Source organism: Antedon bifida, chromosome 6 (assembly GCF_963402885.1).
Source record: "Antedon bifida chromosome 6, ecAntBifi1.1, whole genome shotgun sequence".
NCBI classification, from domain to species: domain Eukaryota; kingdom Metazoa; phylum Echinodermata; class Crinoidea; order Comatulida; family Antedonidae; genus Antedon; species Antedon bifida.
In genome coordinates, this window is record NC_136231.1 from 4,119,989 (window position 1) to 4,135,724 (window position 15,736).

General features: G+C 33.3%; 1 protein-coding gene across 2 annotated transcripts; it reads right to left on the minus strand.

Annotated features, from left to right (window-relative positions):
- Window positions 1-287: 287 nt before the first annotated feature.
- On the minus strand, window positions 288-15,736 carry LOC144844123 (phosphatidylinositol 3,4,5-trisphosphate 3-phosphatase and dual-specificity protein phosphatase PTEN-like). Of its 2 annotated transcripts, XR_013612390.1 has the most exons (11): window positions 15,529-15,736; window positions 13,794-13,887; window positions 13,408-13,492; window positions 13,082-13,126; window positions 12,698-12,872; window positions 11,914-12,021; window positions 8,388-8,591; window positions 7,386-7,496; window positions 6,314-6,517; window positions 3,483-5,690; window positions 288-3,330 (listed from the first exon to the last, which is right to left on the minus strand). XR_013612390.1 is itself a non-coding variant. In XM_078700857.1 (10 exons), exons 2-10 carry the CDS (start codon window positions 13,870-13,872, stop codon window positions 5,538-5,540), a joined length of 1,164 nt encoding a protein of 387 aa, XP_078556983.1. In that variant the 5' UTR covers window positions 13,873-13,887; window positions 15,529-15,736; the 3' UTR covers window positions 288-5,537. The 2 variants fall into 2 exon arrangements, 1 of the variants encoding a protein (XP_078556983.1); XM_078700857.1 differs by having other exon boundaries at window positions 288-5,690.

The following is a 15,736-nucleotide window of genomic DNA, read 5'->3' on the forward strand; positions in this document are numbered from 1 at the left end:
TAATCACGACATTAGAAGCTTTCTGGTGGATCGGCATTTAAATGTTTAGCTATAAAAGATGGTAGGGCATACAAACGTATATTTTGAGGAAATAGAATATACGTTTGTGGTTTGTAACGGAACTGCGTTTTGTAAAGTACACTCAAGGTTCTTTCGGATTCTAGAGAAACACTATGACGAAGACAGCTTAAAGAACGAAATACTATTATTGATATCCTTTTTAGAGTAACTCTCTTCTCCGAATGTTCATCAATGACAACAAATAATTAACTCAGACAAAAATAACGATGTTTTAAACATTTTTATACAAAGAACATCATTTACAATTTTAGATATAAACATTTTGGTGTCCATAAATACATAGCAGACAATTTGTCTGGGTTAATAAGGGGTTTTCCATGTCCAACCGAAGCCTAACGCCTTGATGGTGGTACATTATGAAAATCGCCCTTGGAATTGAAATAAGACTCCGTTCACATTATTGAAAAAAATAATATTAGAATAATTCATGCAAAGTGCAATGAACAGCAGTTCGCGTAAATTAAAATTCCTCGTTAAACATAAAAATAATAAAATAATATTATAACTTCGTATACATGTACCATCGCTTTAACTACCATATCCAAACTAAAGACCAAAAGTAAAAATCCAAAGACTCCACCTCGGATTTTGTCGACGTTCCGATTTTAAATTTGGTCATGGAGTTAGGCCTACAGTATTAATTAATAGTGGGCACCACGCTTTACTGAAAATCGTCTGCGCAAAGATCTTAATCTGTAAATCTACTGTAGGCCTATTAAAATACATACAATATTGTGTTGAGGTATCAAAACACAAACAGTTACAACAAAATTTGAACATAAAATAATATTTGTCATCATAAAACGTGCAACGGTTTTCGTTGTAATTTTCTTACTATAATCAAAATGCAATGTATTCATTTGAATGTTTTGATTTGAAAATAATTTAGGTCTATTATCAACGTTGGTTAAAATCACACTGTCTTTTTGTTACTTCAAAATTTAAAACAAATAATACGAAGGTTAGGCATTGTCTACACTATCAAACTTTATGTGACAAACCATATATGGGCATGATGATGTCAATCACTATCATATTTAGGCATATCACTACCATAATATGGTAGGCACATCACACTTTTTTGTCAAACTAGTTTGATAGTGTAGACAGAGCTTTACACAATAACATGTTACCATTACTTAATGATATACCTATATCTGAAAACAATGTACGCATTATGCTAAGATCAACACAGTCATCAATAAATCAAAACAATCATTTTCCAATTATTGACGAACGCGTACGTACGTGCAAAGGATTCCTTATCAGGATTTAAACGCACGTAGCACGAGCGACCTTTCGTTTCCACGATGCGTTCTCTAGTAGACTACGTAGCTAGTGCCTTTAACATTCATGCATGCTAAACAGCTATTGAGTCTAACAGTCACACATGATCTTATATTATTATTTCTAAGCTTGTGTAGAATGACTTTTCGACTCGACGGTGGCGCGTCGTAAAAACGAAAGCGCTATTGATATGAAACAATAATTCACAAATAAATTGATTTCTTATTTCTAATCAATGATTTATCAATCAATACTACACATACAAAATGTTTGTATTTCATTCAACCGTTTCATTTCCAACATATACAGAAGAACCCCTCCTTCAATGGACTATAAAACGAACATGGCAATACATGTCTTAACACTAAAGCCAACCCCAATAAAGACACCCCTACTGTACTACACATTGTTGGATTCCTGATGTGTACGCCCCTATGTTACAATATTCCTTTACAACTTATTTAAAAACTGTACTCAGTTTCTGTATTTGTCCAACATGATTATGACAACAAGAGGCAATGATAACTTTAGTTCGGTATCAAGTGTTAAGCTCTGTCTACACTATCAAACTTTATGTGACAAAAACATGTGATGTGCCTATATATGGACATGATCATATCACTACCATATTTAAGCATATCACTACCATATTTGGGCACATCACACTTTGTTGTCAAACTAGTTTGATAGTTAGCTTAAGAATCTACGAATGTTATATTCATTTGATGTTTCTTCACTCGGGTGTATACTAATATAATAACAGCATAGAAATCCATCTACTTATTCAAGTTTCGTACTGTATGTATATTATACTATAGCTTGTATAACAAATTCAATTTAAAACAAATTAAATCAGTCGTAATTTAAAAAAAAAATTAATACAAGTACATTTAAGAATCAAAAACATAATTGAATTTAAATTTATAAATTATGATTATAGGGACTAGAAAATTGCACAACGCCAAAACAAGGAAGCGCATGTCAAATAAATCAGCGTTGAGATGGCTTCAGTCATTCCTGGTTCCAACTTAACTAGGACGCAACGCAAGGACGTAAACGCAACGCAAGCGTTTTGACCAATGACAAGCGACAGTTCGAATAATCCATCGCTTGTGATTGGTCAACTCACTTATGTTGCGTCTACGTATTTGCGTTGCGTCCTAGTGGGAACCAAGCTAAAATAAACATAATCTGGTAGTTGATTGGGTGCTCCTGTACTGGTATACACACCTGCACAAAAACATTTTTTTGTGCACAATTTCTACAATCAAATGTTACTACTGAGCCTCTAAAATATCATTGATTGAATAGCAATAACGTTTTGTCCAATCTTTAATTTTAAAAGATAATTTTGTTATTGATAAATTATTTACAGTTGGCCCAGTAGTGTATTTGAAACAAACATATATAGAAAATAAATAACTTAAAATGATCAAAAACAAACACGTAGACAACTCATTATAATTCATACCAACTAACGGCATACAGTATTGTAACAGTTTCTTTTACATTCATAGCATAGTCAATATATTGGTCCACATTAATACACCTTAAATGATGGTGTGAATTAAACAAATAAATGGAATTGGGTGTGATAGAGAATAAGTGAGGAGAGAGGGGAGACGTAACAAAGACAGCGGGAACAAAGACAGCGGGAACACAGGAAGGGAGGGGTTTGTTATTTTGTACTTTTAACTTAATTCCATTTTTAATCTTTGATGGACACCACTATTCAGGGGACACCCCTATTAAAGGGACACCACTATTCAGGGGACACCCCTATTAAAGGGACACCACTATTCAAGGGACACCCCTATTAAAGGGACCCACTATTCAGGCGACACTCCTATTAAAGGGACACCACTATTAAAGGGACACCACTATTCAGGTGACACCGCTATTAAATGGACACCGCTATTAAATGGAAACCACCATTAAATGGACACCACTATTCGGAGGAAACTCCTATTAAAGGGACACCACTATTCAGGTGACACCCCTATTCAGGTGACACCTCTATTAAAGCGACACCCCTATTAAAGAGACACCACTGTTCTGGGAACACCGCTATTAAAGGGACACCACTATCCAGGGGACACCTGTATTAAAGGGACACCACTATTCAGGGGACACCACTATTAAAGGGACACCACTATCCAGGGGACACCTGTATTAAAGGGACACCACTATTCAGGGGCCACCTGTTTTAAAGGGACACTCAAATGTAACAAACAAGAGGTACGGTATGTATTTTTAACACCCTGTTGTTGGGTCCAGAAGGTGTCGCCTTAATATAGATTCTACTGTAAATCACTGAATATGATTTTGCTACAAAATACAAACCATCTCCATAAACTAAACACTTCCTTCCCAACATATACACTTTTTTCTGGATCATCAAAAATTGATATTATATATCTCAGTAGCCTAAACTTGTACTGTATACAGTATATATTATTGTATATATATATTATATTTGTCAATAATTTTAAAACTTGAATTATAGAAATCTTTGAACAAATTTTCTACTGAAGTATCACAAAACCAGACATTGAATACTGTTGTATTGAGGCTATTCATAAACATGATACAGTGTGGACCTAACGTAGAGCTCTTTGAAGCTTGGATTAGTCTAGACCTGTTCTGTGAATTACCCTCTACGATTTTATAGCTCCATGCCTGCATACAAACAATGGAAATCTATGCATCAAACATACTTATACCAAGCAAGTTCAACAATTAATATCAAGTTGATTGGTAATGGGAATATATCAAGACACATTAGGATTAAAATACATATATATATATTGTTTACTTTTTAGAGTTGTTTTCTCACACATTGATACTTATACTTTAATGGTCTTCTTGTATGTACATCACCATGGGCTACACAACAATATAATAACCTACCTTTGATTTAGGGAATAATAATAATGTAATATTAAACACTGATTTTGAATTGAGTTTTTGGATACTTGAGCACAACTTTTTGTGCAATGAAATAAACATAAATATTGAAATTAAAATTTTAATTGATAAAATATGGGGTTGAGATAAGTGGAGAAGAATTGTTTACGTCACCCTGAAAATAAATCCTCAATAAACATATAATTGATCTTTTTTATGAATCAGTTTAATATAGGCCGTTTACACAGCCTTATACGCTACCCTCGGAGGCCTAACGTGCCTCTGGGCATAAAATTATATTTTATTAACACAGAATTAGAGAAATAAAAAATACTACAATAAAACAAACTCTGTAAAGTGTTTGCAAACAATATATAACAAATACATTGGTTTACTTTACATTGGTTTTAGTAAAGAGATTAATGGATGAATAATACAGTACAACAAAATCTACACTACCAATATTATAAAATAGGGCAGTGGCGCTGGTTGGTAATCAGTTGATGCCTGCAAAACAGACGGCTAAAACAGAGTACGTACTTTGGTCACATGACATTGTGCCTACACTTCATCCTGGGAAAGATGTTGCTACTGACTCTAATATTCCCACATCTACCAATACTACACGATAATTGTTGAATAACAAAAACAATGCAACTGGAAATACCCTTAACCATAAGGATGATAAAGCACAATGATGCAAAGATGGTGTGTTTGAATCAACGTGAATCCTCAACTTCGATGCTCAAAATGTTATTCATCATAGATTTTATAGACAATTTCTCTGACCTCTCATTCACAAACCTCACTAACAATTCCAACCGGATGACACCAATAGACATTTTTCTTCACATGTCTTTCGAGAAACTTGACATTTTCTGAATAACCAGTCAGAAGATTGAACACAAATACACTCAGATTGTCAATTGCTTGTTTACACAGCGCATATATTCATTCAAATTTATCATTGAGTTGAGTTACTGTTGATTCATAAATAGCTTTTCTGGATTATTCAAAAACTTATTATGGAAACTCTACACAGATTCAGCACCATAAATCCAAGGAAAAACCACAAGCATGACTTAAGTTTTCAAAAGCTAGGCCTGCTAGCCTTAACTTGAACCAAGTCTATTCAACCTTTAAGCCCTGCACATTGGCTGGAAGAAGTGTTGCTTGCGTACAGTGCAGTGAGACACTGTAGGCTTGGAGTAATTATCATCCAAGACTTGCATATAAAATCCTACGTAAGGTACATGGACTCATCATACTTGAGTACAGTCTAAGGAATCCCATTCTGATTCTGAGTCTGTGTCTGAGATATTCTCTTCTGGTTCTTCTATATGAACACTGCTAACACTGCTTATGTCAACTGATGGTCTCTTACTTTCATCAACAGAGGAAAAATAGCAAATTACCTGAAAGAATCAATTTTTAGAATTATACTTATAGAACTTGATACAGTAGAATCGCTATTAAGGGAACACATTGAATCACTTGTGTTATTGTTATAAATGAACAAAGGGCCGTTATTACATTGGTCCATAGTTACATATTACGAAAGTATAGGTTCTAGAACAAAGTCTCCCTTTCTAATAGGGGTGTCCCCTGAATAGTGGTTAGCTTTAGTTTCAAAATATACCAATCATTTCAGAAGAAAGTGTGTCCCCTTAATAGAGGTGTCCCCTGAATAGTGGTTAGCTGTAGTTTCAAAATATACCAATCATTTCACAAGAAAGTGTCCCTTAATAGGAGTGTCCCTTAATAGGAGTGTCCCTTAATAGGAGTGTCCCTTAATAGGAGTGTCCCTAAATAGGAGTGTCCCTAATAGGAGTGTCCCCTTAATAGGAGTGTCCCCTTAAAAGGATTGTCCGTTAATAGGAGTGTCCCCTTAATAGGAGTGTCCCTTAATAGGAGTGTCCCCTTAATAGGAGTGTCCCTTAATAGGAGTGTCCCTAAATAGGAGTGTCCCCCTTAATAGGAGTGTCCTAAAGTTCTACCGTATACTCTATACAAACACAATAATAAATATCAAGATTACTTTGAAGTTTGGTGAGTAGAGACGATTTGTTTTATCCTTGTTGGCTTTATCCAATTCCTCTTTATTCAGTGTCATTACAAGCATTTGTTTATTCTTTGTGCATGCCTTCATTTGTGGAAGATCTTCTGTACTACACTGGTGAATGTTTTCACCCCGAGAGTTTAACACAAAAAATGTGTTCACCCAAAAATGAAACATTTTGTCCTAATAAAACACAAATAAAATTAATACATTTATATAATCTAAGTAAATGCAATCAGTCCAGCAGCGTTTTGTAATAGACATTTTAGATTTTCATTCAATAGTTTTAATTACATTAAATACAGTACTGTATACAGAAAGCACTAAACTATAGTCATAGATTAGTTCACAGTATACAAATAATGAATACTGATTGGTAGAATGAATATTTTTATGAGCTGAAAGATTGACTGATTCTATAGAACAGTTGATTTAGTAATAGCCTATCCTTCCTCTTTTGAGAGAAATGAATAATGCTAATTTGATCTGATATTGGGCAAAAGGAAGGAACTAAATGTACTTTGGTTAATATTAATTTAATAGATCTAATCTATATATAGAATTCATATTTGTAATTGTATTATCACTGATATTTCCTTAATAATCCAGTCTATTAAGCTACACTATCAAACTTTATATGATAGATACACCCATACAGTATATGGACCTTATGATGTCATATCACTACCATATTTAAACATATCACTACCATATTTGGGAACATCAAGGGGGGAAGGGAGGGTGATAATATGAATTGATGGAATATCGAGATGCTAAAGCAAAGTTACCAGAAATCTAAATTTAACTCAAATGGGTCAACTTTAAGCGTTGACTTAAAATGGGACCCATTTGCATGCAATGCAAGAATGCTGAGTGAGTTGACCAACGTGACAACAGACAGAAATTGCGATTTTATTTTTTTTGCTTTTCACCAAGCACAGTCCTTTTTTTCATTTTAAGACCCCTCTCCAACAAAACTCTAGATCCACCCCAGTCTCATACTTTAATAACATTTTTTAAATATATATTAAATATTATATTAATTACTCACCTTCTTAAGTTTATTAGGCTTATGGAAGAATTCAATTTTAATATCGCCACATATAGGAAGCCCTCCTTTTGGTACTTCAAACGCTAATGTTTTATCTGCTCGTTTCACACCCTGAAGATAAGAAATCCATTACAAAGATATCAAAAATACTGTTCAAATAATGTTCAAAATTACTTGTTTTATTCGCATACATATGGTGAGAGACTGGAAAGTCAATAAAGCATAGGCAACAAACGTTTACAAACACTGAGATCGAGAATAGAAATAGTACATATTTGAAACAAATAAAATACAATTTCTAGGTTATTCTCAGTTACAAAATTAGAATTAAAATGTTTTTTTAATATAGTGTACTATGTCAAATAAGTTTTATTTTGTTTGGTAACTTTCATCAATAATTTAGTATTTAGGAAAATGTTTGAGCATTTTCTGCTTGTCATTTTATGTCTCTCTTTTCCCCGGCGAGTGGAGTAAATAAAGTATTTCTTAGGTTATTGGACAGTTTGATTTTATATCAATTTCTGTGAGAGATATAAACAATACTGAAACTAAAATATTTGACTAGCATACGAGAGGCATGGGTTCGAGACCTGCCTGTGCCATATTTGTAGCATTAGGCAAGATCTTTTAACCTCATTGCCTAATCCTTTGGACTAGACATAAAGCTGTTGGTTCTGTACATATGTACACAATAAAGAACTTAGTACAGTATACTCCACAAAATAAGTCGGGAATCATCCTCTATACTGAGCATGGTCTTGTATTGGGCTTCTGGGAGAACAGTTTTACATTTAAGAGGTCAGTCACCTAGTATAAAGTTCTGTCTACACTATTAAACCTTAGGCATACCTGTATGTGAAAAAAAAATGTGATGTGCCCATATTTGAACATGATATGCCATATCACTACCATATTTGAGCACATCACACTTTCTTTGTCAAACTAGTTTGATAGTGTAGTCATAGCTTAAAAAAAAATAATAAAAAACAAAAACAAACTTACCTCTAATGGTGGAGATGTGTATATCTTTACTTTCTGTTGATTAACAATAACAAAAGGAGTACAGGTTCCACTATTGGTTAACATTGGAATGGTATCAAAATGCACAGCTTGTAGTAGCAGTGTCGTCGGCCTATATTCTAATTTATTTAGTACCAATTGTCCATAATAATCCACAAATCGTCGCTGACTTGGAATTGTTACACCCTGCAAGTAAAGCCATGAAATGTCAAGTAAATTTATTGTCATTTGTAAACATATAAAAAACATTTAGATTGAAATGAATTTGAATGGTTTCGGCTAACAACAAATAAATAGAACTTAAACTATGTGGTGAAACTATCCCCCGACAGACACCATCTTGTTATTTCTAGAACTGTAGAACTATGGATGTATCATCAGCGAATTTGAAAATGTGATAATCGCTAGTTGCTTTACAATATTCAATTTGACCCACGACTTAGGAACAAGCTAGGTCAGGTCAATTGATATGTCATTGATCACTGCCTGGACCTAGAAAACTACTGTATTAAGGTGTGGAGAAAGAAGCACGTCCCCAACTTCCCCATATGTCCAATAAATTAACACGACATAATTTGGTCACCGGTCGTCAGAAATCAACCCCCCTCTAATTTGAATTTTATACTGCTGCTTCATTGAGCTTGAATGTTAGCTATGTGACATAAGCATAAGTTTGGTGGTCTAGAGGTATGAACACCAGGCAAGTGATCTAGAGGTCATGGGTCAGAGTCATAACTGAGAAAGTGTTAAATCAAATGTACTTTAGTATTATTTACGTCGTAGTAAAACAAAACATCTGACCAAGATAAACAACAATGTTGCCTTTGTACTTGCTATTACCATATATGTACTTCCTACTTTTAATAAATAATACTCTGACGCAAATACTCATTAAATTTGAGAAAAAGAATCTAAATAAAAACCGCAAAACTGCTTCCTACTGCATTCCTTGACGTAAAAAAACATGTATAACTTCCTATATCGTCAGTTAATTTACAAAAAAAAGTTTACAGGAAATGTTTAAATATATAGTATTTCTATAGATTTTGATTACTTATGCGGATTTGCAAAGAAGTCTATGATTATTTTAAAAGATAAAATATTGTTGAAGTTGAACTTTACATTTACTTCTCGGTCTAAAAGTTAATTTCTAACCTCCCATAAAAATTCTTTTTTCTTTCAATGCCAAAAGACTACATACTATTAATATATAGCTACAACACTAAATGGGAAGGGGTGTTGGTAGAATCTTTGCGGCAATATCGGTCATTGAGAACTGAGAAATGGTCATATTGTAGATGAGGTTCACCCTCCGAGTCCTATACATGTACAGTAATGTGGTATGTTGTACGCTGTCATTGTCTATACTGAGTATTCATATTAGATCTTCTAGCCAGTTAGACATTATGCTTTGAGATAACATGGTTTTGTAGCTGATCACTGAGAAAGCTATGCTTATTAGGTTGTGAAAACCACAGGCCTAGTTGATCACTGAGAATTCTATGCTTAATGTAGAATCTACTTTACTGGTGCTTAGCTAGTATCGAATGATGCGCTAAGCTCGCTAATCCAGCATAACCTTTCGGCTGTAACCTCAGCCATCATCACATTACTAGATAGAATAGAATGCTTTGGTGGCTGAATTGGCAAAATTATAATGGCTATTGTATCCATATGCTATGGCGTCTGATACCAAGACATGTTGCCACAGCATAATGTTAGTAAATTAGCTGGCAATATGAATCAATAATATAACGGTAAATAAACTATTTCATATATACACTGTAAAAATATAAATTTGGATTTATACTTTCTTTATGTCATTTACATACAGTACTGTATTATATCATTTATTGTTTATGTTAGTCATGGCGGCTGGACAATTTTTTTACCCCGATAGTCCCGACATAAGAATAGATTTTTCAATAAGTAATTGGCTTAATATCTCTGAGCTTTTTGCTTATGTATTTTGTAGTCTAAATCTAGTCACTGTTTTTAGTAATATGCCTTGGATATTTATAGCATCAATAAATTAAAAACGGTGAAGAAATATATAATATTAATATATTAGTGAAAAAACATTGCTTCAACGACATAGCATTTTATATAATTAATGATTACATTTTTTTAGAAATCTTTTTGAAAATTATATTATTTTATATGCTATACTTAATCAATTTAAAGAGCCTAATAAGAATTGCTGATAAATTGATTACATTTAATGATATTTAAAAGTACACTGTTGTACAACAAAAACTCTATTCATACTTTAGGAATACTACACTATACCAAAAATACTATTATTCTTTATTACTCATTTATTAAATTTAAATATGATGCTCATTATAAATTTATTGTATTGGTCACAAGGACGAATTTTAAGCAAAAATAATTTATGTAAATGACCTTCATTTAAATCTGTAAGCAGGTGGATTGTAGCATTTACAATCATAAACAAATTTAATTTTGGTTGCAGAATATTAAAAACATCAATTCTCATTGCAATTGAAGCCAGGATCGTGGATGTACTTGTGCTGAGTGGAGGTGGGTGGGGAGACACATCTGCTATGGTTTTTAACCAGCCCTAAAGCTTATTTGAAGGTCGTTTACCCAACTCAACATAGCACTCAGCTAATAAACCTTTCAGTGTATTAATAATAATAATAATATCCTGGATTTATATAGCGCCTAATGTTGTGAAACCTCTAAGCACTGAACATTATTACCCCAATAATTTTTAGTATCAAACACCATATTCCTATAATGCTAGTTATCAGCGCAAAGTTGTGTCTTGATCTAACTGAAAGTACTGTTTTACATTTTATTTGCCTACCTACTCTAAAGCTCTTTCTACACTATCAAACTAGTTTGACAAAAAAGTGTGATGTGCCCAAATATGGTAGTGATAATATGCCCAAATGTGGTAGTGATATGACATCATCATGTCCATATATGGGCACATCACATTTTTTTGTCCCATAAAGTTTGATAGTGTAGACAGAGCTTTACATCCACCTATTTCTATCAGTAAATACATTGTTGTAGTTTCAATATAATATATTGTATAGAAATGTGTTGGTGTATTCATTTGTCTCCTAATGCAAGTTTATAAAAAAAATGTTTTAAATCATTAGAACACTATGATAATATTTCTATTACATAGATTCACCATATTCAGGGATTCCATCAAAAATCAGTAAAAACCTGCTTTCCACTGTCGGAAGATAAGTGGAATTTCGACAAATGTGGTTGTGGTGGTTTTGACCAACAAACAATACAAATAAAATTGATTTGGTAAAAGTTTACATACTTTAGAAACAAATAATAATATAGGCATGAGTCTAAACAGAAAATGTTTTTTTACAGCCATAAAAACATAGTCCGTCAGGTAAAGTTAAGGGAAAAGCAGCGACTTTAAGAGTCTGAAATCTGGTTTAAAGCATTGGTTTAATTTTCAACCCACTCTATAAAAAATTACTTTCGGATGTGTGACAAAAAACAAACATACCTTTCCATTTACAGTTCTTGCAAAAGCATAATGATCCAAAGCTTTCTGAGCATCACTATACATTTGTCTATGAAGCATATAGGCACATATCATCACTCCTGTACGTCCCTGTCAAAAACAAATCAACCAAATTATCATAAATAATAATCATACTGTATACCAGGTAAAAATCAGAATTTGTCCAGCTACTATAAGGAGATATGGTTTTTTTCCTATGAACATTGGGCTGTTTAATCGGGAAAATGGTAATTAAAACAAGTCCTTAACACTTTTTTATATAATTTTTATACTTTTTGTATGTGTGTATACGCAGAATGTTATATTTTTTTATATATTGATCACAATAAAGATGATTATGATAATGTTATCAGTGTTCAGATAAAAAGATACAAATACAAAAGAATCACTATAAAGTGGACACCTTTAAGTGTCACTTAATAGTGGTGTCCTCTGAAAAGGGGTGTCTACTGTATTCAATTAAAATGTTTAGTGCCAGATGGCAAAAAAGAGCAGGAGAAAGAAGAATGTAAAGCTCTGTCTACACTATCAAACTTTATGTGACCAAAAAAAGCGATGTGCCCAAATATGGACATGATGAGGTCATATCGCTACCATATTTGAGTATATCACTACCATATTTGGGCATATCACTAACATATTTGGGCATATCACTACCATATTTGGGCATATCACTACCATACTTGGGCATATCACTACCATATTTGGGCATATCACTACCATATTTGGGCATATCACTACCATATTTGGGTATTTGAAAACCTACCTTTCCTGCTTTACAGTGTATAACTGCTGTATTTTTTTCATCTTCACCTAGCCATCCATCCAGATCATCACAAAATGGTTTAAAAAGGTTAAAATTCGGTGGATTGTGATCATCAAATGGAAAGTGTTCAACTCGATTGCCAAATTTTGAAATGTCATAATTGCGTTCGGAACATCTATAAAAGAAAAAATAAACTTGCATAAATCAAGTTTTCTAATCTCTACAATGTCAGTGTAGCACTTTGGTTTCATAATCAAAGTGGGTATTGAATTTTCTTGACACAATATTTCATAAAAAGAAAAGTTTAATTATTCATATTTTGATACAATTGTTACCAAATAATTATCTAAACAAATTCCAAATACAAAATTGAAATAAACTTACAGATTATAAACTTTAAAATGGTCTTTATGACGTTCATTTAAAAACCTGAAGAAAAAAGTAAGTATAATGTCAACTTGGCAACAGAAAAGTAAATAAACTCCCCGGTTTAGGCACATATAAATGGAGAATTTAAGCATGAATGAGATGGTGTTAAATATGTAATTCTGATAAACAGAGGTTGATCTGGTTTTTTTTGTCAAAAAAGTGTGATGTGCTCAAATGGTAGTGATATGCCCAAATATGGGCACATCACATTTTTTGTCACACAAAGTTTGATAGTGTAGACAGAGCTTTAGTTTAGATTAGTTTAGAACTACTGTACGTACCTTACAACACTTTCAATATTGTTTCTGTAGACACCTTCCAATTTATCAGCAGGAAAGCCCATTGCTATAATATTGGGATAGATATCTGTGTCATTTTGTTAAGGCATATACAGAACCAGGCAGTATAAACAAAGCTGAGTAGCTTCAAATGCCAACTTACGAAATGGTGAGAATAATAAATTGTGACTTTGGATTTGGATGGATGTACATGTAGGTGTGGCTATGACATTTAAAGGATGGAGGTTAAAACACACAAAATCCCACACACATAATCCCATGGAGGTATTAATATAATACCTCCATACATAATCCTTTAACCTGGAAATTTCTGTAAATCCTGTCCTGACATATTTCCACCTTTTGTATTAACAATAAAAAAAGGATACAACTAAGATCTAGATCATAGCTTCCATCTGTAAACCTTCGTTTCTTCTTGCTAACCATCACCCGCAATTTCCACGCCATGGCCTCTACATGGACCTAATCAGAATAAACATTCATTGTATATTTAACTGGAGCTGATGGTTATTTGCTTTATTAAAAAATGAGAGATTTTTTGGGTGGAACTGACACTTATTTTGGTTAAGCTGTCTACACTATCAAACTTTATGTGACAAAAAAATGTGAAGTGACCCTATATGGACATGATAATGTCATATCACTACCATGTTTGGGCATATCACTACCATATTTGAGCACATCACACTTTTTTTGTCAAACTAGTTTGATAGTGTAGACAGAGCTTTAGACAAGATTGTTAGTCCAGAAGACTTTCACAAATGAAGAGCTAACTTTGTTTGCCCAAAGTGGGTTTTATAAGACATCATAACCGGACTAATTCAATAATGTTAACATACTCATTGAAAGGACAGTGACCCTTCAACACCTTAAATCATAGTGAAAGCTTAACTTTAAAAAACATTTAAGTAAAAAATATCGAGCATTTCATTCTATAGAATAAAAACATACATTAATCTTTTGATTTTCTTTCATTTCATAGATCTTCATTCATCATTACATATTATAGCACTACAGTAGATAGAATCAATGATAAATCAGTGACATCTCCAAGCAAAAATTATTGCCCAATAAAAAGACAACCTAATACTAAATGTCAAATATAATCCTTAAATCATCTAAAAATAATGCAATTGCAACTGATTAATTGACCAATGAGACTCGTGAATACACTACTGTACAATTTATGCTACAATTATTATAAAACCTATTTTTCAAACAATACCACCATACAATTCAAGTTACAGTTTTATTAAATTAATTAATCATTCATAATAATTGATATACTGTACAAATAATGAATGTTTATGAGTGCGATGGTACAAATAATTTCATGGGGTAAAAGATGGGAAATTCTAATTCACAACGAGAAGCCCGGGTGAAAATAGAATGTCATATTTCACCAAATAAAATTATTTGTACCATCGCACAAATATAAAACATTTTTGCCATTGATCTGATCTTGTTGATCAGGAGAGATCGCATCGTACACGCCGGCGACTCCGTTGACAGAACAGAGGGTGCTGCTATTGGATTTCATGCAGATTTTTTTTTCTTTACATGAAAAAAGGTAACATTTCATGATCGTCAAATATACATACTATTTCACGCCATGTGACCCACAAATAGTCCAATTTATAGGTAGGCTAGGTAGGTGTGATCAGCCTAAGCCTTATCATCATAGTCATATGACATGATGAGAATTTAGAAATACCTGTAGTGTAATTGGAAAGTCTTTGTTGCTGTTGATTGGATGGTTTGAAAATAAAAAACAAAACAACAATTAATGAATGGAAGCTCAAAACAAAAGGCAAGCTAGGCCTTAGCTAGCTAGAGTTCTAGCCTAGGCGTAGTCTACTACTAATTTAGCTCTATCAACTAGGCCTTTACGATCAAGGCAATCGATCTGAACCACCACCGGCTGAAGAACTCGAATACTAGGCCTACTCTCAGTCTGGGTCTCACTCTGTGTGCTGAGCAGCCTACCTCTCCCGTGCAGCAAGCCTAATCATTTCTGCTGTCAGATTAAGAACACACGCCGCTCACTCGGGCTGCAACTGTTCAACACTTTCAATAGTATTTAAAGATTAAGGCCAAACCTACCTTCGAAATAAACACGTTCGGATGTTTCAAATCAAAATAGTTATGTGGTAAAACAATTTTTACAAGGTGACAATAATAAACTATAGTAAAAATCGGGTGTTTTCATGTCCACCCCGGAAACTTTATTTATTCGCACTTGAACTTCCGCTCTAAAATGGCGACGAAAATCATTCTAAAAATTGAATCAAAAAGTCCATAGCAAAGCTTC